Source organism: Tachypleus tridentatus, chromosome 9 (assembly GCF_004210375.1).
Source record: "Tachypleus tridentatus isolate NWPU-2018 chromosome 9, ASM421037v1, whole genome shotgun sequence".
Lineage (NCBI taxonomy): Eukaryota > Metazoa > Arthropoda > Merostomata > Xiphosura > Limulidae > Tachypleus > Tachypleus tridentatus.
Genome location: NC_134833.1, coordinates 1,151,242 through 1,178,407, shown reverse-complemented (window position 1 = coordinate 1,178,407; position 27,166 = coordinate 1,151,242). Strand labels below are relative to the sequence as shown.

General features: G+C 32.5%; 1 protein-coding gene across 1 annotated transcript in view; it reads left to right on the top strand.

Annotated features, from left to right (window-relative positions):
- Positions 1-22,532, top strand: part of LOC143226952 (dynein beta chain, ciliary-like) — a 52,725-nt gene extending 30,193 nt beyond the window's left edge. The window contains 13 exon segments of the mRNA XM_076458507.1: positions 461-727; positions 2,321-2,485; positions 4,125-4,358; positions 4,676-4,936; positions 9,628-9,771; positions 10,378-10,557; positions 10,767-10,868; positions 15,050-15,358; positions 15,902-16,137; positions 19,536-19,658; positions 20,955-21,159; positions 21,451-21,756; positions 22,194-22,532. Of these exon segments, the coding sequence (XP_076314622.1) occupies positions 461-727; positions 2,321-2,485; positions 4,125-4,358; positions 4,676-4,936; positions 9,628-9,771; positions 10,378-10,557; positions 10,767-10,868; positions 15,050-15,358; positions 15,902-16,137; positions 19,536-19,658; positions 20,955-21,159; positions 21,451-21,756; positions 22,194-22,532 (2,871 nt within the window).
- The last annotated feature ends 4,634 nt before the right edge of the window (positions 22,533-27,166 follow it).

Here is a 27,166-nt window from a genome sequence, read left to right as displayed (position 1 = left end):
AATACAAAGTTTAATAACACCTATTATATTTTTAACCATGTAATGATCTTAATACAAAGTTTAATAACACCTATTATCTTTTTGTTAAGTTTTACAAACATTGAGCTTTATCATAAATAACTAGTGGTTTTGAGAAAATAAAAATGTGTTTTCCTAAAAGCAGATCTTCGTGTTTTCACTTTAATATTTAAGTACTTGTTTCTATCTTACAGTGTTTTCACTTTAATATTTAAGTACTTGTTTCTATCTTACAGTGTTTTCACTTTAATATTTAAGTACTTGTATCCATCTTACAGTGTTTTCACTTTAATATTTAAGTACTTGTTTCTCTCTTACAATGTTCTCTCTGTAATATTTAAGTTCTTGTTTCTATCTTACATTGTGTTCACTTTAAGTACTTGTTTTGTTAGACAAATCTTACAGTGCTTTCTGTTTAATATTGAAGTATTTGTTTCTATAGGCTGATCTTTCAATGCTTTATAATAAAGCTGGCCTGAAAAACGTGGGCACCGTATTTCTAATGACAGATGCACAAGTGGCTGATGAACAGTTCCTCGTTCTAATCAATGATTTGTTGGCTTCTGGAGAAATTCCTGAACTGTTTGCTGATGATGAGGTGGAGAACATTATAAATGGGATCCGTAGTGAAGTCAAAGCTGCAGGTGTAATGGACTCTCGTGAGAACTGTTGGAAATTTTTCATAGACAGAGTTCGAAGACAGCTAAAGGTAACAGTTTTCAGTGTGATGGCAGTTTGTGAGGAGAAACCCACTTGAAGTAAAAATATATTCTCGAGTTGTCTGGTATGGGTTTTAACTGTAATTAAAGTGCAGAACAACATTTTGACCTTCCTAGGTCATCTTCAATTTAACAAAGATAGAGTTTGTTGCAACTGACCATTGTCTGGCACATGTTTTAGGGATGAAAGTGTAAACAGGCAGTTAGATGTTAGGTTACTAATTAGTATAGGTATAAAGGTGTTCCTTTACATTGGTTTAATTTTGGTTTTAGTTGTTGTATAAGTAGGGCTTCTTTGATTTTGCATTTGTTTATATTTGTTTCCTTACTTAGTATCTGAGTGGTTTTTATGGTTATGTTGTGTTTATTTGATTTGCAGTGTTCATAAACGTATGAAGATGTGTTTTTGTGTTCTTTGAATCCAGTTTTTGATATAGAGGTCGTGGCAGTTGTTGCATTGTATTTTATTAATAGTGTTAGTGTTGTATTTGTCAGTGTAGTTTTTACATGGTATGGACTTTAGTTTTGTATCTGTTTTGAGTAAATTTGGTGTTTACTGGAATGTTGTGTTTTTTCCAAATGTTTGTTATTTTTTCACTGATGTCGGGAACACATGGTAATTAGCAGTGTAAGGTTTTGTATCTTGGGATTTATTACTATTTGTTTATTGTTGATTCAGGTGTGTGAATATAATTTTTCCAATTGTTTTTGGAGAAAATTTGTTGATGTTGATCAAGTGTTGTTTTATTTTGTTCATTTCATTGTTAATTTTATGGGGTGAGCTTAGTTTTGGGGCTATGTTTATTTAGTTTCTTAATATGTTGAGTTTTCATTTTGTTTCATGTGTTAAGCCCAGGGAATATATAATTCTGTATGGGTGATTTATCTGTGGATTTCTGTTTTAAATTGTGTATCATTTCTTGTGATCTTGAGGTTAAGAAATGCTATTTGGTTAGTTTTTTTCCTGTTCACAGATGAACTTGATATTGGGGTGTATAGAGTTAACACAGTTGAAAAAACTAAGTGTATGTTCTGTAGATGTGAATCCAGTAGTGTATCATCAACATACCTGTACCAGTATAGTGATGGGTGTAAGGCTGAATTGATTGCTTGAGATTCAATCTTAATTCCCCATACTTTGGCCATTTATTTGTAGGTAGTTTTGGTTATTGAACATAAAGTTAGTTTTGGTGGTAGTGAATTCCATAAAGGTGTCTAATTGGCTGCTGGGAGTGTGTGACAATGGGATGAGGTCTTGAATATAAAGTTCTAAAGCTATCTTACAGGCATTGGGACTTCTGTGAAGAGGGAGATTATATCAAAACTGGACATTAAGGCTTTATGACTCAGTTGATGAAGAATCGATTTAAAGTTTAAAGTTAAAAGAGTCTTTGAACAAGGAGCTGGCTAATGTTACATATTTATAAAATGCCCATGCTATATAGTTACCGAGGTTGTAGTTAAATGATTCATAGGTCAACATTATGGGATAGTCTTTTGTAGTCCTTAAATTGTATATTTATACAAGTTGAAAGGAAATCTTATGTTGAGTCTTGTGCATTTTATTCTCTGTCTTTCCAAAGGTTATACTCTGTTTTTCACCTGTTGGACCAATCCTGAGAATACGTAGTCGGAGGTTTCCTGCTATTACAAACTGTGCGTGCATAGACTGGTTTCATAGTTGGCCACAGGAAGCTCTTGTGTCTGTGAGTTTAAGATTCCTCGGGAAATTGAAGTTTTGCCTGTAAGTATAAAGTATAACTGTATCTAAGATTACCACATCGTTTCTGTTAACATTTTGATATCAACTGCTAACTACCCTTTAGGTACACTCTAGCTTTATCCTTGAGATTACCACATCATCTTCGTAAACATTTTGGCATAACCTGTTAACTACCCTTGAGGTACATTCTAGCTTCATCCTTGAGATTACCACATCATTTTTATAAACATTTTAATGTCAACTGTTGACTACACTTGAGGTACATTCTGGCTTCATCCTTGAGATTACCACATCATCTATCATCTTTCTAAACATTTTGATATCAACTGTTAACTACCCTTGAGGTACATTCTGGCTTCATCCTTGAGATTACCACATCATCTTTATAAACATTTTGATATCAACTGTTAACTACCCTTGAGGTACATTCTGGCTTCATCCTTGAGATTACCACATCATCTTTTTAAACATTTTGATATCAACTGTTAACTACCCTTGAAGTACATTCTGACTTCATCCTTGAGATTACCACATCATCTTTCTGAACATTTTGATAACAACTGTTAACTACCCTTGAGGTACATTCTGGCTTTATCCTTGAGATTGCCACATCATCTTTCTAAACATTTTTATAACAACTGTTAACTAACCTTGTGGTATGCAGATGTACTATGTATTTCCTACCCTCTCAGTCAATATATGCTTTCAAAATTGCTTTACACATGATGTGTAGTTATAATCTGGAATTAATATTTAATATGACTTCTGATCAGAACAAGCTATCTACATAGATCAAAACTACAGATATATATCCCTGGTAATGACCATGCAGTACCTACATAGATCAAAACTACAGATATATATCCCTGGTAATGACCATGCAGTACCTACATAGATCAAAACTACAGATATATATCCCTGGTAATGACCATGCAGTACCTACATAGATCAAAACTACAGATATATATCCCTGGTAATGACCATGCAGTACCTACATAGATCAAAACTACAGATATGTATCCCTGGTAATGACCATGCAGTATGAAATGTGATGTGAATGTTGTCCGAAGGCAATATTAATACTGTGTAACACAACCATTACAGTGAAAGAATAAAAACGTGTAGTTAAAGTTGACATATGTTATAACTATTTCAATCAGAAACCTGATGAGGGTCCCTCATTGTTATAGAACTAGGCCATTTAACTTGAGTTTCACATGGAAAACATTTCTGTAATGTAGGGTATACTGTATGGAAATTAGGTGATGTCCCAGGTGTATATATCCTTCCTTGTTCTGAAGTGAAAGTGACCATCTGTCATATGGTAGCGCCTGTAATCTCAAAATAATAGTTAAGCTCACTTTACTTCTAACGTTATGTTTCCTCTGTATGAAACATAATGATCTGATATGATTGCAAGTATTGATGTATTTTTAACCTACTGCAAACTCTCCAGCAAGGTGCCACTAAATATACTTTCCTTTAACTTTGGTTGTGTGTGTGAATAAAACTTGTTTGCTTCTACCCAATCAATCAATGGGAGATCAGTGAACCTGATAATAGGTATCTCATGTGCCAGTAAACACTAGTACTAGAATTGTCAAGATATATTGAAAATGTTCAGGATATATTTCCTTTAAATCATTATTATTATTTTCCCAAAGGAAGAACTGAGAGATCCCACAGCTAAGTTTATGGCCTTTGTTCACACGTCAGTGAATGATATGAGTTCCTTGTATCTAATTAATGAAAGACGTTACAATTATACCACTCCTAAGAGCTTTCTGGAACAAATCAAGTTGTATGGTAATCTACTGGGGGCTAAGAATCAGGAACTTCAATCAAAAATCCAACGTTTAGAGAATGGACTGCAGAAGCTGTTGTCTACATCATCTCAAGTAAGTGACATGAAGTAACAACAGTTGTGTTTTGTAGTAAAATCTAGATTTGTTTCATTAAGATAAATAAAATTGGTTTTTTAAAGTTTTAAACTCTCATTAGAAACCATGATGTGAGGGTTTTCTTTGAATATACATTTTAGGTTTCAACTATGTATTATACAGTTTAGAAATTTTGTAGAAGGCAACTTATTTACAGTAAATTATCAAACTTTTTTGAGTGTAAGCACTTTCTGATACATGTATTTTAATTCTCTAGTACGTACTGCTGCCATTGTGGTTGTCCCATATTCTCTAATGAGCTTTGTATTTGTCAGGTTGATGACTTGAAAGTTAAATTAGCATCCCAAGAAGTGGAACTGAAGCAGAAAAATGAGGATGCAGACAAACTGATTGCAGTTGTAGGAAAAGAAACTGAAAAGGTTAGTGAAGAGAAAGCTATAGCTGCAGCAGAAGAAAGTAAGGTGGCACAGATAAACGAAGAAGTGGGCCGAAAGGCTAAAGATTGCCAGGAAGACTTAGCAAAGGCAGAACCAGCACTGGTAGCTGCAAGGGAGGCCCTTAACACCTTAAACAAGGCAAGGTCCTAATCCCAAAACTCTGTGATTAATAAGTTGACACAAATATGATTTGTGACTCCTTAAGTCCTCTGAGTTAAGTGTTGTAGTTTTAAAAGTTTGAAGTTTATGTTTTTAGTAACTGCTTGTACAGCTGTTTAGAATCTTTCTTTGTCCACTACCGTACTTTCAAAGTTATGTTTCTAGAGCTGCCTTTGTTAAACACATAATTACTGATAAGAGATATGCTATCATCTGTGTCTTAACATAGACTTAACTTGTTACCTTGTAAGCTTTTCTGAAGATGTTTGTCACTGTTGAAAGGTAATTGTTGCTGATTACATATTACATTTACATGATAAAATTACAAAAAATGAACACATTTTATCTTCCAGAGCAGAGAAAGGTTGTTCAGTTTCTTAAGTTCATTAATACAAGAAATATATATATATATATATATATATTTATATACAATGAGTAAATTTTTATAGTTTTAGGTCTGGTAAAACTAGACATTGTATAAGGTAACAAGTTAATAAAAATAAGAACGTTTACATATTCTAACAGTTAAAAACAAGAACAATAAAACTTAATAAACTTTGAGAATTGTTACAATAAACTAAGAACCTAACATAATCTAGTTGTTAGAGTGCTTGACATCTTATCTGTGGACTGCAGGTTTGAATTCCATCATTGAACGACCTCAACCTTTTGTTTGTGGGGGTGCTTTAATGTAATTATTGATCTCACTATTCATTGGTAATGAGTAACCCAAGAACTGGTGATGTGATGTCGACCAGCCATCTTCTGTCCAGTCTGTTCCTTCTAAATTAGGAATGGCTAGCACAGACAGTAGCTTTGTGTGAATTTCTAAAACAAGAAAACAATACAATATTCAGTCTCATGGCAAACTGTCTTTCCTGCCCCAGCAAGATTTGCATAACCAAGTGACCACTTCATCATATCATTTTGAGGTAGCTTTGTAATATGTGGGGTTTTTGTCACATAGATGTATTTTCTTCTGCCCTAAATCACCAGTTATACTCTTTTGGTTCCTGTTATCTCATCTTCAGATAGATAGATGCCTTTAGTCAGGATTGGTCACAAAAATTCCTGTATATTTATCCTTCTATTTAATTGCTTCATTGAGTAGTTTTCCTTTTCCATTCCACTCTGTGCTGTGTCCTTCTGATTGCTCTCTACTGGCTGACTCCACCATGGTTTCCTCATTTACTCCAACTACAATAATTTCCTTCTGTACCACCTCACTTATTACATGACCTCCTTTGTTCATGCCTGGCTTATATGTAGTCTTTGGCAAGAAGATCTGATTTCTTTCATAATGTAACTTTTTATTTGGCCCAATCCATTTCTTCTTCCTTCATGGAATTATATCAGCAAAAATGGAAGATGTTTCACACGTGGGCCCTTGCTCTGCAATATCCTGCTGCTCGTCCTACTGTTGCTGGTATCTCTAAGTTCTCATGTTTTTTGTTTTTTTTTTCATTTGGGGGTCTTTGGTCTCCTTGATTTCAGGTTGTCAGGCATTTTTACCCCATACATTTCATCTTTCCCATTATTGCAAAGTTTCTCTCTCACCCATCCTTAGCATGTTCATCCTTTCCTTATGGATTTGTTGATATCCCCAATAACCTGCTCTTCTGGATTGGGATATTAATCTGGTTCTCCATTCTCTCACTTTATCTCCATTCAAACCTATATATTTCATATTCCTTGTTTCACTTGTTCTTTAAGGCATATTTCTTTCTCCTTTTGCTCTGTGTTTGTTGGAAGTCCATCAACACTATATGCACACTTTACCATCATATCTATCTTCTCATTTATCCAGATCATTTCTTTCTTCATAAAACCATAGAAGCTCATGAGGGTAACTCCTCCTTTTTGCCTATTTCCTTTCCCTCTATTTCTCATCTATATCTCCATCCTGATCGAGATGAACTTTAGGTCCTGTGCATGCCCTTTGTTGTTATATTTCCCACATGACTTCCTTCTGTGGTTCCCATTTATGTCACTATTTCCTATGACAACCCTCTTTGTCCAGAGATCTCTCTTCTTTTACCATAAGCAGTTGTGCTCATTGTTTGATCCAGTTGGTTCAATCTTCCTTATCTCTTTCCCACTGTTCTATGATATCTCTGACACCTCACCTTTTTTCTTCATCAGCTACAATCAGGCATGTGTATCAACCATAACACATTTGTTTCCCATTATTTACATCAAATTGTGGTTTAGACTTTCTCAAATTTTCACCTTCTGCTTATGTCTGAAGTTCAGACTATTGGTATGACTCTGACACCAGGAAAGTCTTTCTTAATGCTTTCTTTTCTTTCAAGGTCTATTCTTCATAGTTTTAATACTTAGATCCTGCTCTATGTTGAGTGATGCCTGATCAAGTATTCTTTAACATTAAATTCACACTGTACACCATATTAACTATAGCTTTCCTTTCCATGGCTTCTCACACTCATCTTTAAGATAGAGTGTTTCACAAGATTGCTTTTAGGTGAAAAACCTCACTATATTTGCTTTATAAATTGGCCAATTCTAGACTTCATTGGCAAAGCAAAAGGGAATAACTGCCCTTCTTTGCTATACACTGATTGAAGAAATTGATATGGTTGTTTTTCAAAATAGGGTTTTATGATCATCCATTGCATTGTCTAGGGTGTTGAAGTTCCTCCACACTCTCCAACATATTCTCAAACCCTCTTTTCTTCTAGTGGAGTACAGAAGTCCTTACCACTTACCAAGTTCAAGCCACTTCAATGGTCAACCATGGAGACATCCTACTGAATGGGTTTCACATATGATGGCTATAATTATTCTATTCAGTGTAGGACAGTGGTGTTCTGCTAGTGTAAATGATGTCACATTCTACAGTTTGTGATTACCTTGACAACAGAATGAGATGTCAACATGCAGTTCACCCCTTTGATTAAACACCCTCATCCCATCCTCACATGGATGTTGGTACTCTATCGGTTGGTTTTAGATTTACAGTGAACCAGTCAACATAAATCCTCTCAGAGGTTTTGGATTCTCTGTCATCTTACCTCGGTTTTTCTATGTTGTGAGTAATAGCAGGGATATGTGGAATAGTTCCAGCTCCATCCTTATTTAGTTGCTATAGCCCTTTGGATGGTCCTGACTTATTTTACCACCACTGCAGTTGATTGCATGGGATAGACTTCCTTTTGATACTGTATGCCAAATGTGAAAGCTAAGAGCTAATCCTGTGTCATACCTAGGTATTAGAGTGTTTCTTAGATTGGATGTGAAAATGGTATAATCCTCATCCTCTCCTCACTTGGATGTCAGTATTCCATGAGGAGGTTTTGTATTTAGTTGAGTTATTGAGCACAGTCTACTGCACTCTGTCTACTCTACATCTTGAGATGCATCTTCATTTACCCATTTTTTTTATTGTGAGATTGAGGTACTACATATTTATCCAATTAGGATCACTTTCTTGCTGCATTCTCTCCCACAAGGATGTGCTTCTCTCATTTTCTATACTGGTTTCTTACATTATAGAAATTAGTAAAGAGTATACCTGGATCAGAAGTGGTGTAGTTTTCTTCTTTGGGTATCACTCTCTTATATAAAGAGAAATTATTCACTTTCGGGGAGGTGTGTCTGTTCTTCCCTCCCACCAGCTCCTTCTCCTAAAGAATGTGGGATTATAGCTAATTTTGTGAGAAGAGGAAAGTGCTATATTGGATGTAATAATTTTTTCTAACCTGAATATGTATTTCTGATATATGTTAATTGTTCTTGGTTCAAGTCTGGGTTGGGGTAAAATTGTTGATGGATCATAAAGTTAAAACATTAACATATGTGTTATTGTTCTAGGTATAAGTACTTATTATTACTTACAAAAGTTGCTTTTCTAGAGCTATCACAAACCAAAGATTTACACCAGACAGTTTTATCCGAGTTCTAAAAATAATTACATATTGAACCTAAATGATGAAGTTTAACACATATCACACAGTTGTTTAACTTCTGCTCTCAGTGTTATTAGAAAATGTCCTTTGTGTCTTACCAATAATTTTGTAGTTTATAGTAAGAATTGTAAGATTTAGTTTTTGTTTGTTTGGGAGAGATAAAACACAATTTCATGGAAACTTATCATTTTTTAGTATGATTAGGTTTTTTTTATGAAATTTGGTACATGTGATTGTAAATGTTTCACAAGAAATTCATATCCATAAGATATCATTTTGTGAGACTGACACACTATAGATCACAACAATTAAATATTATTGTGTTATAACAGATGGAGAAAAACTTATGTTAGCTACTTCTGAAACTTGATGTGTCTTTATAGATCACAACAATTAAATATTATTGTGTTATAACAGATGGAGAAAAACTTATGTTAGCTACTTCTGAAACTTGATGTGTCTTTATAGATCACAACAATTAAATATTATTGTGTTATAACAGATGGAGAAAAACTTATGTTAGCTACTTCTGAAACTTGATTTGTCTTTATAGATCACAACAGTTAAATATTATTGTGTTATAACAGATGAAGAAAAACTTATGTTAGCCACTTCTGAAACTTGATGTGTCTTTATAGATCACAACAATTAAATATTATTGTGTTATCACAAGTGTTTCTTTTTCAATTATTGTTAGAGAAGACATGCCTGGCAATATTTGTTTAGTTTTTTATTTTATTTCAGGCCAATTTAACTGAATTAAAATCCTTTGGGTGTCCCCCTGGTGTTGTAACGAATGTAACAGCAGCAGTGATGGTACTGCTTGCTACAGATGGAAAGGTTCCAAAAGACCGCAGCTGGAAATCAGCTAAAGTGATGATGGGGAAGGTAATAGAGCCTAACACACTGTATATGGTGTTTATAACTGTTTATGGGAATATTCTTTGTAATTTTTAATTATATAAATCTAATGTCCATATAAACTAATATTAAGGTGACACTGAGTGTTTGGAAATTCTCTTTCCTAATTAAATTGTTCTCATGCTATAAACAACCTTGAGACTAAAATTTCTAAATGTCTTCAATATGATGCAGTACATGCATCAACCCACCCTTAGTTCTCTCATCTTTCTACATGCATATACCACAGAAGAACGTTTATGTATAAACTCTGCCATATGTTTCATTTTCTTGTTCACAGTTGTGCTTCAGAGTACTGATGTCAACTTTAGCTGTTGGTAAATATGTTTTTTCAACATGAAGTGTACATAATAGCCATTTAAGTAATGTTTGTCTGGGAGACACTTCACTTGTTTTAATAATGTTGCAGTCTTAGTCACCACAAGGATTTCATGCTAATTCAAAGTAACAATACAGGAAGCCATTTAATTAATGTTTGTCTGATAACAACTAATATTTCAGCAAGGGTTCATTACAAAAAGCTGTTCTTCCCTATCAAAAACGCTTTCCTTCATACTGTAATTTTTCATTTAGGTTGATGCTTTCCTTGATGCTTTAATAAACTTTGATAAAGAAAACATTCATGATAATTGCCTTAAAGCCATCCAGCCTTATTTGAAGAATTCAGAGTTTAACCCAGAATTCATTGCTACAAAATCTAATGCTGCTGCAGGTCTCTGTTCTTGGGTTATAAATATTGTCAAGTTTTATGAGGTAAGTTTTAAGTTATCTGTAAAATATCTTTAGTATCATAATAAGAAACAAAAGTAGGTGTGAAGTTTTCCTACCATAAAACAATCTTACTGTTTTGAGATATTAAGAATTACAACCAATAAAAATCTCTACAGTCTAGCACTGTAAATAGATGAAGCAGCAAGTGAAAGAATTGTGTATGTAGTCTTAAAGAGTACTTTTATTTGTAGGTGTTTTGTGATGTTGAACCCAAGAGGAAGGCTCTGGCTGAAGCTAATGCTGAATTAGAAGCAGCTAAAGAGAAACTTAATAAGATAAAAACAAAAATTGAGGTAACAAAATATTGATTACACCTGTCTAAAAATATAAAAGCAAAAAACATTATTTGTAGGAACCACCTAATAAATGTTTTTTTCTTTTGAGACCCGCTATTTGGGATCTGTTATGAAAACAAAAAAATTTTTTATTATATACTACTCTTGCCAAAAAAATTATGGGTTGTAGTTTTGTGAAAAAAAAAATCTTATGGCCTCCACTCTTTCTTCCTTGTTAACCAAATTTCCCCTTTCATCATCCATGTGACTTCCACCTATCCTTCAGCAAGTTTTCTTTACCAAACTTTCCTCCTCTTTATCTCTGTGGCCTTCACCTATCATTCAGCAACCTTTCTTCACCAAACTCCCTCCTTCATCATTTCTGTGGCCTCCACCTCTCTTTCAGCAAGTTTACTTCAACAAACTTCCTCCTTCATCATCTCTGTGGCCTCCATTTCTCTTTCAGCAAGTTTACTTCAACAAACTTCCTCCTCCATCATCTCTATGGCCTCCACCTCTCTTTCAGCAAGTTTACTTCACCAAACTTTCTCCTTCATCATTTCTGTGGCCTCCACATCTCTTTCAGCAAGTTTACTTCACCAAACTTCCTCCTTCATCAGCTCTATAGCCTCCACATCTCTTTTAGCAAGTTTACTTCAACAAACTTCCTCCTCCATCATTTCTATGGCCTCCACATTTCTTTCAGCAAGTTTATTTCACCAAACTTCCTCCTTCATCATCTCTGTGGCCTCCATTTCTCTTTCAGCAAGTTTACTTCAACAAACTTCCTCCTCTATCATCTCTATGGCTTCCACCTCTCTTTCAGCAAGTTTACTTCACCAAACTTTCTCCTTCATCAGCTCTATAGCCTCCACATCTCTTTCAGCAAGTTTACTTCAACAAACTTCCTCCTCCATCATCTCTGTAGCCTCCACATCTCTTTCAGCAAGTTTACTTCACCAAACTTCTCTCTTCATCATCTCTGTGGCCTCTGCCTGTCCTTCAGCAAGCTTTCTTCACCAAACTTCTCCCTTCATCAGCTCTGTGGCCTCTGCCTGTCCTTCGGCAAGCTTTCTTCACCAAACTTCTCCCTTCATCAGCTCTGTGGCCTCCACCTCTCCTTCAGCAAGCTTTGTTCACCAAACTTCCTCCTTCATCATCTCTTTGGCCTCCACCTCTCCTTCAGCAAGCTTTGTTTCCTCCTCCATCATAAAGAAGGGCAGTAACATACATTGAAAAAATAAAAACAATTTTCAATTTCACTCTCTCAAAATCAGTAAAAATGAGGCAAACATAAATTAAAATGACTCATGACACTTACACACAAAGTGTCAACTGGGTTTTATATACAGTTGTCCAAGATTATCTTTTCTGTTTTAAAATTTAATAATTAACTAACAAAGAATATGTAGTCATGTGCTTTTTAACGTCTTGTAGCTCTATTCAAACAGTGGGCTTCTGTGCGTGCATCATTTTGGCTTTCAGTACATCTAACCAATATTTCATTTCAGTCCACTTTCACTTCAACATGTACATATTAACAGTGGATATGACATCTGTTATCCCAATCTTTAGTTCCATGATGTTTGCTGTAGACGAGTGAAATGTGATATCCTTAACATATCCCCATATTTGTTTCCTGTACAAGCTTCAGTAATCATGCTCCATCACAGTTACTTACTTGGTTCCTGCAAGTCAGATGCCACATTGAGCTTTTTCTTGCATGGTTGCTATTTTGAAAGGTGACACCACTCACTGGAATGAAAGAACATGACACAAAAAGTGTTTGAGTTTGACTACAAGATGTTGAAAACTGCATAGTTGTATTTCATTAGTTAATTAATTATTAAATTCTAGAATATGAAAGACAATATATATTTATTAGATCTTAATTAACAAGTAAATCATAGTATTATACCAAAGCTCAAGACTTTTCTATAAATTTATAGAAATCATATGACACTCTTATATAAATTTATTTATTTACTTTTCATTTTAATCTCCACATTATGACTATATCATAAATCCATCAGTATTTCTCACATACCAATTGTTTTTTTAATTACATCATATAACCTACAAATTATAGTTTAAATGCCAAACAAAACAAACATCCAAGGGCAGTAGATCTAAGTTTATGACAAAATATGTTATCACAAAGTTTAAGCCTGAAAATTAATTTCAAATACCATCATTGGTTAAGAATAATGGTAATTTGTTTGGAAGGAATAAAAATATTTTATCAAAAAAGCAATAATACAACTGAAAAACTTCATAAAAACAACATGAATTATGATAACTAACCTCTAACTTAGATGTTTTAAAACTTTGGAATGTTTACATCAGGCTAAGTATATGCATAAGTTAAAACCAGTGAAATTCAAACCAGCCCTTATGAAGGTTTTAAATATTATGTATTTAAGACAGAAATATCAGGTCATGGTTTTGTTGATGAGTTGCATAAACAAATGTACCAAAAGACAACTGGCTTTTATAAATATTATTTATAAACAAATTTTCTTTATCTTTGTAGCTCAATGTTCCAGTTACACTTTTCAATACTCTTTATGGTGGACATAACAATATTTTACATGAATTATATCCATTCAAACCTAAATATTTGAGTTCTTTATTTTAAATTTTATTTTGTGTTGTTTTTTAGCTTAATGTATTTAAGGTTTTGTGTCTTGGTTTTTATGATAACAATGGATATAGAGCAGTAGTTATAAAATAATGTATTCAAGGTTTTCTGCTGTGTTTTTATGATAACAATGGAAATAGAGAAGTGGTTATCAAATAATGTATTTAAAGTTTTGTGCTGTGTTTGTATAATAACAATGGATATAGAGCAGTAGTTATAAAATAATGTATTCAAGGTTTTGTGCTGTATTTTTATGATAACAATGGATATAGAGCAGTAGTTATAAAATAATGTATTTAAGGTTTTGTGCTGTGTTTTATGATAACAATGGATATAGAGCAGTAGTTATAAAATAATGTATTCAAGGTTTTGTGGTGTGTTTTTATGATAACAATGGATATAGAGCAGTAGTTATAAAATAACGTATTTAAGGTTTTGTGCTGTGTTTTTATGATAACAATGGATATAGAGCAGTAGTTATAAAATAATGTATTCAAGGTTTTGTGCTGTGTTTTTATGATAACAATGGATATAGAGCAGTAGTTATAAAATAATGTATTTAAGGTTTTGTGCTGTGTTTTTATGATAACAATGGATATAGAGCAGTAGTTATAAAATAATGTATTTAAGGTTTTGTGCTGTGTTTTATGATAACAAAGGATATAGAGCAGTAGTTATAAAATAATGTATTTAAGTTTTTGTGCTGTGTTTTTATGATAACAATGGATATAGAGCAGTAGTTATAAAATAATGTATTGAAGGTTTTGTGCTGTGTTTTTATGATAATGGATATGGAGCAGTAGTTATAAAATAATGTATTTAAGGTTTTGTGGTGTGTTTTATGATAACAAAGGATATAGAGCAGTAGTTATAAAATAATGTATTTAAGGTTTTGTGCTGTGTTTTTGTGATAACAATGGATATAGAGCAGTAGTTATAAAATAATGTATTTAAGGTTTTGTGCTATGTTTTATGATAACAATAGATATAGAGCAGTAGTTATAAAATAATGTATTCAAGGTTTTGTGCTGTGTTTTTATGATAACAATGGATATAGAGCAGTAGTTATAAAATAATGTATTCAAGGTTTTGTGCTGTGTTTTTATGATAACAATGGATATAGAGCAGTAGTTATAAAATAATGTATTCAAGGTTTTGTGCTGTGTTTTTATGATAACAATGGATATAGAGCAGTAGTTATAAAACATTTTTAAATCTTAATTTTCTTAAATTATTTGTAATTTTGATTTATTATTGTTTTCATGATCTACATCATTAATCGTTCTTAGTTTCCCATAAACAACTTATTGCATTTCAGTGCTGTCTATTTGCATATGTTGAAACTCATAAAAATAGTTATATATATATATGTGTGAATATGCTCAGTTACTGAATGAACTAAACTATGTCGGTGAATGTACCATTTTGTAAATATTCTATAGCTTAATGTATTTGTAGGTGTTCTCATAAGTTGATATTGTGAAAAATGTTTCATAAGAACTTCTAGTAATATTACTATGATTGTTTTAAACATGTTTACAAAGAACATTTTTGGTAGGAACTGGAAAGAACCTTAAATAATTTAACTGCAGAGTATGAAAAAGCCACATCTGAAAAGCTTCGTTGTCAACGTGAAGCAGAAAGTACAGCTCGCACAATTGAATTAGCCAATAGGCTTGTTGGAGGACTGGCCTCAGAGAAAGTCAGATGGAGCGAATCTATTACTCAGCTGCGTGAGCAAGAAAAGACACTGCCTGGAGATGTACTGCTGACGTGTGCTTTTGTGTCCTACGTTGGCTGTTTTAGTAAACAGTATAGATTGGACCTAGTGGAAAAGCACTGGCTTCCCTTTCTTCAGTCCATGAAGGTAGTTTTAAATACGAGTTTACTGGAATAAAAGTGGCTTATTGATAAATGTTTAACTAATGTTAGTTAAAACTATTTTATTTGGTTTTCTGTACTTACTATGGCTTTAAATTATCAGCAGTGTAACCAATGTTATTTAAAACCATTTTATTTGGTTTTCTGTACTTACTATGGTTTTAAATTATCAGTAGTGTCACCAATGTTATTTAAAACCATTTTATTTGGTTTTCTGTACTTACTATGGTTTTAAATTATCAGCAGAGTCACCAATGTCGTTTAAAACCATTTTATTTGGTTTTCTGTACTTACGATGGTTTTAAATTATCAGCAGAGTCACCAATGTTGTTTATTTTTTATTTTTAACAACAGATTGAGGTTTAACATCATATGAGTCAACTGATTATCTTTGTTTTCATGTACATTTACATAAACAGCATTCTAAGCTTCAAATCAGTAGAAAAACTACATTTTTTTTTTGTCTGGAACTTGTTCTTAATAAATAGTGTAAATCTGTGAAGTAATCATTGAGTGTCTAATTTTTTAGATTCCAATCCCTATTACTGAAGGCCTGGATCATCTGTCTCTGCTAACTGATGATGCTACCATTGCTCAGTGGAATAATGAAGGCCTGCCAGGGGATCGAACATCAGCAGAAAATGCCACAATTTTAAATAATTCTGAACGCTGGCCATTAATTATAGATCCCCAGCTTCAAGGAATAAAGTGGATAAAGAACAGATATGGGGAGAATCTCAAAGTTATTAGGTTAGAACAGAGAGGGTGAGTAGCCATCTTACAGTGGTATAATTTAGTGTGTTTCAGTTTATTTCATTCAGAATTTTTTTCTAAGTTAAAAATGACATTTTAGCAAAATGTTTTGTGCTGAGTACCAAGTTGGTGTTGATTTTGTTTAAGTCATGTCAGTTCAAAGTGATGTTGAATAAGTGTGTTTCAGAGATATATAAACCTTTATGAAACAAGTCTTTTCTCCACCACAAGACAGTTTATTTCTTCAGTATGGGAACGTATCAAGTTTGCACCTAAAGACATTTTTAAAATTGGAGTCATTCTCTCTTTATCTTGGTATGACAGTTAGTAGTGTGACATATAGAGTTATGACATATACAAATGCCATCTTATTGTTCTTGAGCTGCATTCTGCATCTGTAAGGGCATTAATTTGGTTCGACGATCGGCTAGTGTCTTGCAGAACAACCCATCAAATCCTCCTGCTCAACGGTGGCAAAATTTTGTTTGGCCGACCACTTGAAATCCTCATTCCGTATCCCTCAGAGCCTTTTAGGAAATTTGCAAAAGCAGTTTTACTATGCCCAATCTCACCAGTGATGGCACGTTGAGAGAGACCTTGCTTTTGTATTGTGATATATATAGTTCTTATTTTGTCTTTTTCTCTCTTTTTTTTAACTAATTTGTTTGGTTTATTATATCAAAACCACATTATCAGGTTGCGTTACATGATACGTCAATGGTCATGATGAATGCTAGAGACGAAATAAGTAATGTGGTGGAGAATGAAAATGATGAAAAATAATAGATTCTGCATGCTGTTTACAAGAAACCTTAACATTGGAAAGTATCTTTTATAATTTATGTACAGTTACAACAAAAAGTGTTCATACCCCTGCTTTGTGAGTAGTTTTTTCCTCATAACTTAAAAAGTATCATGATTAGGATAATGAAAGTATAATATATTATAAATATTATACTAACACACATCTACATAATATTTTATGTAAATTGAACGCAAAATAAACTGTTTCTAAACAAATAACCAAACATAGGAGGGGCAGAAAGTGTTCGTACGTCTACTTTAATGGTCAGTTGTGTAGCCTTTCAGATGAATTACTTGGCACAATCTCTCCTCATAGCCCTCCATGATCGTTTGACAGTATTCGACTGGTATTTTCTTCCATTCTTCTTTACAGAAGGCCTCTAACTCTTGCATGTTTTTTGGATGACACTGATGAACCTTGGTCTTCAACTCTTGCCAAATGTTTTCAATTGTGTTGAGATCGGGTGACTGCAATGGCCACTCCAAAACGCTTATATGGTTCCTCTGCAACCAGGATTGCACATATTTCGATGTGTGCATAGGGTCATTGTTGTGCTGGAAGATCCAACGACATTCAAGCTGCAAGTTCCGAGCATCATTCTTGATATAAGTGCCTAAAATATCATCGTACTCTTCTCTTTTCATGATTCCAATGACGCGGTGAAGGCTGTCTACACCAGAAGAGCTGAAGGAACCCCATAGCATGATCGAGCCACCTCCATGTTTAACTGTAGGGACGGTGTTCTTTGGAAGATTTCGATTCCCCTTCTTACGGAAAATATAGCAAACATCATTGTGGCCAAAAAGCTCGAATTTAGTCTCTTCTGACCAAAGAATACTCTTTCAATAGGTAAAGGGTTTATCTGCATGCTTTCTTGCATACTTCAATTGTGCTTCTAAATGAACAGGCTTTAAATATGAAGTTCTATGAGGACAGCATGCTTTGAACTCAGAAGAGCGTATCATGTTCTTAACTGTAGAGGTGCTTACTTCAACCCCAGTTTCCCTTACCAGTTTCTGTATGTCATTACGTGTTAAACGAGGGTTCCTACTAACTTCTCTGAAAACCTTCCTCTTGGTTCTCTCTGGAATTTTGGTGGGGCGTCCGGAACGAGGGAGGTTAGCAGTTGATCCTGTAAGCTTAAACTTGGCAATTATGCTTTGAGCAGTAGATTTTGGCACATTAAGTTATGTAGTAATATCAGAAAGAGACACATGAGAATTGTATTTTACAATAATTCGGTTTTTTAAATCACTGGACAGTTGTTTCCTGTTTGCCGTGATGATAAAGCAGATAATGACGGAGACGGTGCTAAATTCCTGGAAGTACATTTGTTGCTGGCTAAATTCCAATAATTATGAACCCAGTGTCTAGTTCTGGAATGGTATAATGTAGTTTATTCGACAAACTAAACAAAATATTTACGGGAATATCAGTTTTTTCACACGTTCTGAATTGTACGAACACTTTCTGCTGCTCCTATTTTTGGTTATTTGTTTAGAAACAGTTTATTTGTCGTTTAATTTACATAACAATTTATGTAGATATGTTTTAGTATAATATTTATAATATACCATACTTCTATTAGCCTATTCATGATACTTTTTAAGTTATGAGCAAAAAAGCACTCGGGACAAAGGGGTACGAACACCTTCTGTCATAACTGTATATGTCATTCAGATAAAATGCATAGACCATTTAAACGTGTATTTTTAATTGTATAATGCACCACAATTATGGATGTTGTCCAAGTGTCATTTTACCAATCAGTCAGGCCCAGCTCCTAGTGGATAGGTGAGATAGGCTAACTGTTAAGGGTAACAAAATGATTACATGTTTTATATTAATTTTACTTTCAATAGAATCAACTCTTTACATCCTTTGCCATGCCTTATTAATCTAGAAACTGTCATTGTTAGTTACTCAGTATAAAACTGTCTTCTATTAAGTTAAATAAGTACTCCACACTTTCACAGCTAAAATAGGAACAAGAAAAGATGAAATTATTCTAAATGTAAACAGTTTAAGTAAGACAAAAGTGGGATTGCTAAGGTAAAAGTCTTTAAAAGTTCCAACATTTTGTTTATGTAATGTGATGCAGAAGTTCACATTTTAAGCTTAACCTAGGACAAGAAAATATTAAAATTTGTCCATTTCTGTACTAGTATGTTCCTTGCATGAAAACTATGTCTTGACAAAAGTTAAAACTACTCTGAATTAACATTAAAATTATTGAGTAGTCCGATATGATTTTTGTAAAATTTACAACAAATCTAAATATATTTTGTGAGATGTAAAATTACTCCTTTCACTCCAAACTATCCATTTTTTTAGTTTTTAGTTATCAACTTCTAAATGGAAAGAAGAATAAAATAATTTTGTAATTTTTATGATTGTTAAAACAATTAAAAGTATTGTAAAGATGAATGTTTTTGTATTCATTGTATTAATATTGCAAGAGACGATTATTTGTAAAAATACTGTATTAATTTGTAGCTATATAATATCTGACTCTAGCTATATAATTATGAAATACATTTTATGTGAAATAACTTTTAGTACATTAATATTGAAATTACCTGAAGTTATAGATTTTTATGTTCAGATATTTGGATGTGCTTGAACAAGCAGTGTCCTTGGGGTGTACTGTTCTGATTGAAAACCTGGGGGAAACTATTCATCCTGTTCTGGACTCACTTATTGGTAGAAACACAATCAAGAAAGGAAGGTTGTCCTTTATGTATTTGTATTTTAGCTTCCTTTATGTAGACTCTATTACAACTCATTTATACTTAGAAAGAATTAGAAGTCATTCATGTGGACTTTTATGGTCCTCTGATAATGATAGAAACCTTCTTGTCCTGTTTATATGTCAAAGTGTATCTTTTATCATTTGTGGTAAATCAAAGAAATCAAACTATTAGAAATTAACTAATTTTGGTTGTTTATATGTTGAACCAGTCAGATGTCAGTTTATATGTTCAACCAGTCAGATGTCAGTTTATATGTTGAACCAGTCAGATGTCAGTTTATATGTTCAACCAGTCAGATGTCAGTTTATATGTTGAACCAGTCAGATGTCAGTTTATATGTTCAACCAGTCAGATGTCAGTTTATATGTTGAACCAGTCAGATGTCAGTTTATATGTTAAACCAGTCAGATGTCAGTTTATATGTTTAACCAGTCAGATGTCTTGGATATGCTGTTATACACTTATCTTTCTTAATATATAGAAGCATATATTACTGAAGAACCTCTAATAAATTATTGTATAAAATTGCAAATATACAAAGAAGTAATAGATCTGATGTTTTTTTTTATAAAACTGCTACATATGTAAACAGGATAAGGCTGTGCAAACACAGTTATTATATTTCTTAGTATTTTTAATAAAGTGTTCTTTCCTTTAACTCCAAACTCCAAACATTTGGTAAATATTCTATGTAGGTGATATGGTAAACTGTTTTCTCTCGTAACTCCAAACATTTGGTAATGATTCTATGTAGGTGATACGGTAAACTGTTTTCTCTCGTAACTCCAAACATATGGTAATAATTCTATGTAGGTGATACGGTAAACTGTTTTCTTTCGTAACTCCAAACATTTGGTAAATATTCTATGTAGGTGATACGGTAAACTGTTTTCTCTCGTAACTCCAAACATTTGGTAATGATTCTATGTAGGTGATACGGTAAACTGTTTTCTCTCGTAACTCCAAACATATGGTAATAATTCTATGTAGGTGATACGGTAAACTGTTTTCTTTCGTAACTCCAAACATTTGGTAAATATTCTATGTAGGTGATACGGTAAACTGTTTTATCTCGTAACTCCAAACATTTGGTAAATATTCGATGTAGGTGATACGGTAAACTGTTTTATCTCGTAACTCCAAACATTTGGTAATGATTCTATGTAGGTGATACGGTAAACTGTTTTCTTGCAGTAATCTGATTGTATAGTAACGAGAATAATACGTTCCTTCATACTTAAGATGTAAGTTATTTGTTGTTTTTATTCCAGAGCTATCCAGATTGGTGATAAAGAAGTGGAATATGATGAAGGATTCAGATTACTTCTACACACCAAGCTGGCCAATCCACATTACAAACCAGAAATTCAAGCCCAGACAACATTAATAAATTTCACTGTTACCAGGGATGGGTTAGAAGATCAGTTGTTAGGTGATGTTGTCAGCAAGGAAAGACCAGACTTAGAGCAGTTGAAAGTAAGTTGTGTACACTTTTCAAGAATCTTTAGATAATCACTTGTAAGATAAACTTCCCTGTTGATCAGGTGTGACCTCCTGAACAAAGTGATGTTACAAGGTATTCAAAAAATGTACAGAGTTTTGTTTTGAAAGTATTGGTTTCTTTATTTCATATACATGAGTTAAACCCTTTTTGTGCTTTACAAATTCTTAAACCTCCAACACTGTTTGAAACTGTTGGTATGGTAACTGGTATTAGGTGGTTTATATTGCTATCATAGTTTTTCTTTAACTCTATTTTTTATTTAGGCTAATCTGACAAAGCAACAGAATGACTTTAAGATAAAACTAAAGAACTGGAGGACTCACTATTATCTCGGCTCTCTCTGCGCTGAAGGTAACTTCTTGGGTGATACAGCTCTGGTAGAAAACCTGGAAATAACAAAACGTACTGCAGCAGAAATTGAAGTAAAGGTAGCCGAAGCTAGAGAAACAGAAGCCAAGATCAACGAAACGAGGGAGGTATATCGACCTGTTGCCACACGGTCGTCACTTTTGTACTTCATCCTGAATGACCTGAATAAGATCAACCCTATATACCAGTTTTCTCTGAAGGTATCGTCAAAGATACAATATTTAGTTTTTTGGTTAAATCATGCTGATGTTTAAAACATTTATTTATCATTGTTTTTATTTTGGGTTCCTACAGTAAATGTAGTATTTTTAGTTTATGAAACTAGGTAGTGCTTATTGTTGTTGTTCTCTTTGCTACACAATTGACTATCTGCACTTTATCCATCATGGGGATCAAACACTGAATTATAGTGTTGTAAGTGTATAAACTTACCACAGATCCATTAGTGAAGAAATAGGTAGTCTTATGTTAAAAAGACATTAATGGCACTCAAACTCATTCTGTAATATTCACACAGTTGAAATTATTCTAAAAATTGTTAATTAGACAATTAAAACTGATGAGAAAATAATTATGAAAACAGCTGTGACCACTGACATTTTCACAGTCCCAATAATGTTGTTTTTCACCTTTATAGGCATTTAATGTGGTTTTTCACAAGGCCATTGAGCGAGCAGATCAGAGTGAGGATGTGAATCAGAGAGTAGACAACCTTATTGATTGTATCTCTTTCTCAGTTTTTGTCTACACTTCCAGGGGACTTTTTGAGAATGATAAGATAATCTTCACAGCTCAAATGGCTTTTCAGGTAAGTTGTATGAATAGTTCTGTTACTGTGATGTTATTGAGTATCACATTAATAACTCCACTTGCAATAAAAGGCTTCTTTCTGGCTCAAAAAGCACTGTTTGCTTCAAATGTTACTATGATACTTTTAAAGGTGCATTTTTTTACTTATAAAACTCTAATATCTTAGATACAGGTGAATTATGATCTATGTACAAAGTAGTAATGGAAAATAATCTATGTAATAAAGACATATCAATTAAACATAGATATATTAAACATTCTAACCAATACTGTTAGTGAAAGTGAAGAAGAATACAATATATGAAACACAAACACCAGTTGTTGTTTTAATAATTTGTTTAAATCCATATTACCTCATTCTCTTTACAAAACACACACACTTTCAGCTACACAGTGTGTGAAATGTTTGTCTTTAGAAAATTGGTTAGCAGAAAAGATAGACCAAAATGTACTTTTTATTGTATGATGTATGACTGTTTAGCAGAAAAGATAGACCAAAATGTACTTTTTATTGTATGATGTATGACTGTTTAGCAGAAAAGATAGACCAAAATGTACTTTTATTGTATGATGTATGACTGTTTAGCAGAAAAGATAGACCAAAATGTACTTTTATTGTATGATGTATGACTGTTTAGCAGAAAAGATAGACCAAAATGTACTTTTATTGTATGATGTATGACTGTTTAGCAGAAAAGATAGACCAAAATGTACTTTTATTGTATGATGTATGACTGTTTAGCAGAAAAGATAGACCAAAATGTACTTTTATTGTATGATGTATGACTGTTTACCAGAAAAGATAGACCAAAATGTACTTTTATTGTATGATGTATGACTGTTTAGCAGAAAAGATAGACCAAAATGTACTTTTATTGTATGATGTATGACTGTTTACCAGAAAAGATAGACCAAAATGTACTTTTATTGTATGATGTATGACTGTTTAGCAGAAAAGATAGACCAAAATGTACTTTTATTGTATGATGTATGACTGTTTAGCAGAAAAGATAGACCAAAATGTACTTTTATTGTATGATGTATGACTGTTTAGCAGAAAAGATAGACCAAAATGTACTTTTTTATTGTATGATGTATGACTGTTTAGCAGAAAAGATAGACCAAAATGTACTTTTATTGTATGATGTATGACTGTTTAGCAGAAAAGATAGACCAAAATGTACTTTTATTGTATGATGTATGACTGTTTAGCAGAAAAGATAGACCAAAATGTACTTTTATTGTATGATGTATGACTGTTTACCAGAAAAGATAGACCAAAATGTACTTTTATTGTATGATGTATGACTGTTTACCAGAAAAGATAGACTTTTATTGTATGATGTATGACTGTTTACCAGAAAAATGTACTTTTATTGTATGATGTATGACTGTTTACCAGAAAAGATAGACCAAAATGTACTTTTATTGTATGATGTATGACTGTTTAGCAGAAAAGATAGACCAAAATGTACTTTTATTGTATGATGTATGACTGTTTAGCAGAAAAGATAGACCAAAATGTACTTTTTTATTGTATGATGTATGACTGTTTAGCAGAAAAGATAGACCAAAATGTACTTTTATTGTATGATGTATGACTGTTTAGCAGAAAAGATAGACCAAAATGTACTTTTATTGTATGATGTATGACTGTTTAGCAGAAAAGATAGACCAAAATGTACTTTTTTATTGTATGATGTATGACTGTTTAGCAGAAAAGATAGACCAAAATGTACTTTTATTGTATGATGTATGACTGTTTAGCAGAAAAGATAGACCAAAATGTACTTTTATTGTATGTTGACTGTTTAGCAGAAAAGATAGACCAAAATGTACTTTTTTTATTGTATGATGTATGACTGTTTAGCAGAAAAGATAGACCAAAATGTACTTTTATTGTATGATGTATGACTGTTTAGCAGAAAAGATAGACCAAAATGTACTTTTATTGTATGATGTATGACTGTTTAGCAGAAAAGATAGACCAAAATGTACTTTTTTTATTGTATGATGTTTATGACTGTATTTAGCAGAAAAGATAGACCAAAATGTACTTTTATTGTATGATGTATGACTGTTTAGCAGAAAAGATAGACCAAAATGTACTTTTTTATTGTATGATGTATGACTGTTTAGCAGAAAAGATAGACCAAAATGTACTTTTATTGTATGATGTATGACTGTTTAGCAGAAAAGATAGACCAAAATGTACTTTTATTGTATGATGTATGACTGTTTAGCAGAAAAGATAGACCAAAATGTACTTTTATTGTATGATGTATGACTGTTTACCAGAAAAGATAGACCAAAATGTACTTTTATTGTATGATGTATGACTGTTTAGCAGAAAAGATAGACCAAAATGTACTTTTTTATTGTATGATGTATGACTGTTTACCAGAAAAGATAGACCAAAATGTACTTTTATTGTATGATGTATGACTGTTTAGCAGAAAAGATAGACCAAAATGTACTTTTTTATTGTATGATGTATGACTGTTTAGCAGAAAAGATAGACCAAAATGTACTTTTATTGTATGATGTATGACTGTTTAGCAGAAAAGATAGACCAAAATGTACTTTTATTGTATGATGTATGACTGTTTAGCAGAAAAGATAGACCAAAATGTACTTTTATTGTATGATGTATGACTGTTTAGCAGAAAAGATAGACCAAAATGTACTTTTATTGTATGATGTATGACTGTTTACCAGAAAAGATAGACCAAAATGTACTTTTATTGTATGATGTATGACTGTTTAGCAGAAAAGATAGACCAAAATGTACTTTTATTGTATGATGTATGACTGTTTAGCAGAAAAGATAGACCAAAATGTACTTTTTATTGTATGATGTATGACTGTTTACCAGAAAAGATAGACCAAAATGTACTTTTTATTGTATGATGTATGACTGTTTACCAGAAAAGATAGACCAAAATGTACTTTTATTGTATGATGTATGACTGTTTAGCAGAAAAGATAGACCAAAATGTACTTTTATTGTATGATGTATGACTGTTTACCAGAAAAGATAGACCAAAATGTACTTTTATTGTATGATGTATGACTGTTTACCAGAAAAGATAGACCAAAATGTATTTTTTTTGGTATGATGTTTGACTGTTTAGCAGAAAAGATAGACCAAAATGTACTTTTTATTGTATGATGTGTGACTGTTTACCAGAAAAGATAGACCAAAATGTACTTTTATTGTATGATGTATGACTGTTTACCAGAAAAGATAGACCAAAATGTACTTTTATTGTATGATGTATGACTGTTTACCAGAAAAGATAGACCAAAATGTACTTTTATTGTATGATGTATGACTGTTTAGCAGAAAAGATAGACCAAAATGTACTTTTATTGTATGATGTATGACTGTTTAGCAGAAAAGATAGACCAAAATGTACTTTTATTGTATGATGTATGACTGTTTAGCAGAAAAGATAGACCAAAATGTACTTTTATTGTATGATGTATGACTGTTTAGCAGAAAAGATAGACCAAAATGTACTTTTATTGTATGATGTATGACTGTTTAGCAGAAAAGATAGACCAAAATGTACTTTTATTGTATGATGTATGACTGTTTACCAGAAAAGATAGACCAAAATGTACTTTTATTGTATGATGTATGACTGTTTAGCAGAAAAGATAGACCAAAATGTACTTTTATTGTATGATGTATGACTGTTTAGCAGAAAAGATAGACCAAAATGTACTTTTATTGTATGATGTATGACTGTTTACCAGAAAAGATAGACCAAAATGTACTTTTTTATTGTATGATGTATGACTGTTTAGCAGAAAAGATAGACCAAAATGTACTTTTTTATTGTATGATGTATGACTGTTTAGCAGAAAAGATAGACCAAAATGTACTTTTATTGTATGATGTATGACTGTTTAGCAGAAAAGATAGACCAAAATGTACTTTTATTGTATGATGTATGACTGTTTAGCAGAAAAGATAGACCAAAATGTACTTTTATTGTATGATGTATGACTGTTTAGCAGAAAAGATAGACCAAAATGTACTTTTATTGTATGATGTATGACTGTTTAGCAGAAAAGATAGACCAAAATGTACTTTTATTGTATGATGTATGACTGTTTAGCAGAAAAGATAGACCAAAATGTACTTTTATTGTATGATGTATGACTGTTTAGCAGAAAAGATAGACCAAAATGTACTTTTATTGTATGATGTATGACTGTTTAGCAGAAAAGATAGACCAAAATGTACTTTTATTGTATGATGTATGACTGTTTAGCAGAAAAGATAGACCAAAATGTACTTTTATTGTATGATGTATGACTGTTTACCAGAAAAGATAGACCAAAATGTACTTTTATTGTATGATGTATGACTGTTTAGCAGAAAAGATAGACCAAAATGTACTTTTATTGTATGATGTATGACTGTTTACCAGAAAAGATAGACCAAAATGTACTTTTATTGTATGATGTATGACTGTTTACCAGAAAAGATAGACCAAAATGTACTTTTATTGTATGATGTATGACTGTTTAGCAGAAAAGATAGACCAAAATGTACTTTTTTATTGTATGATGTATGACTGTTTAGCAGAAAAGATAGACCAAAATGTACTTTTATTGTATGATGTATGACTGTTTAGCAGAAAAGATAGACCAAAATGTACTTTTATTGTATGATGTATGACTGTTTAGCAGAAAAGATAGACCAAAATGTACTTTTATTGTATGATGTATGACTGTTTAGCAGAAAAGATAGACCAAAATGTACTTTTATTGTATGATGTATGACTG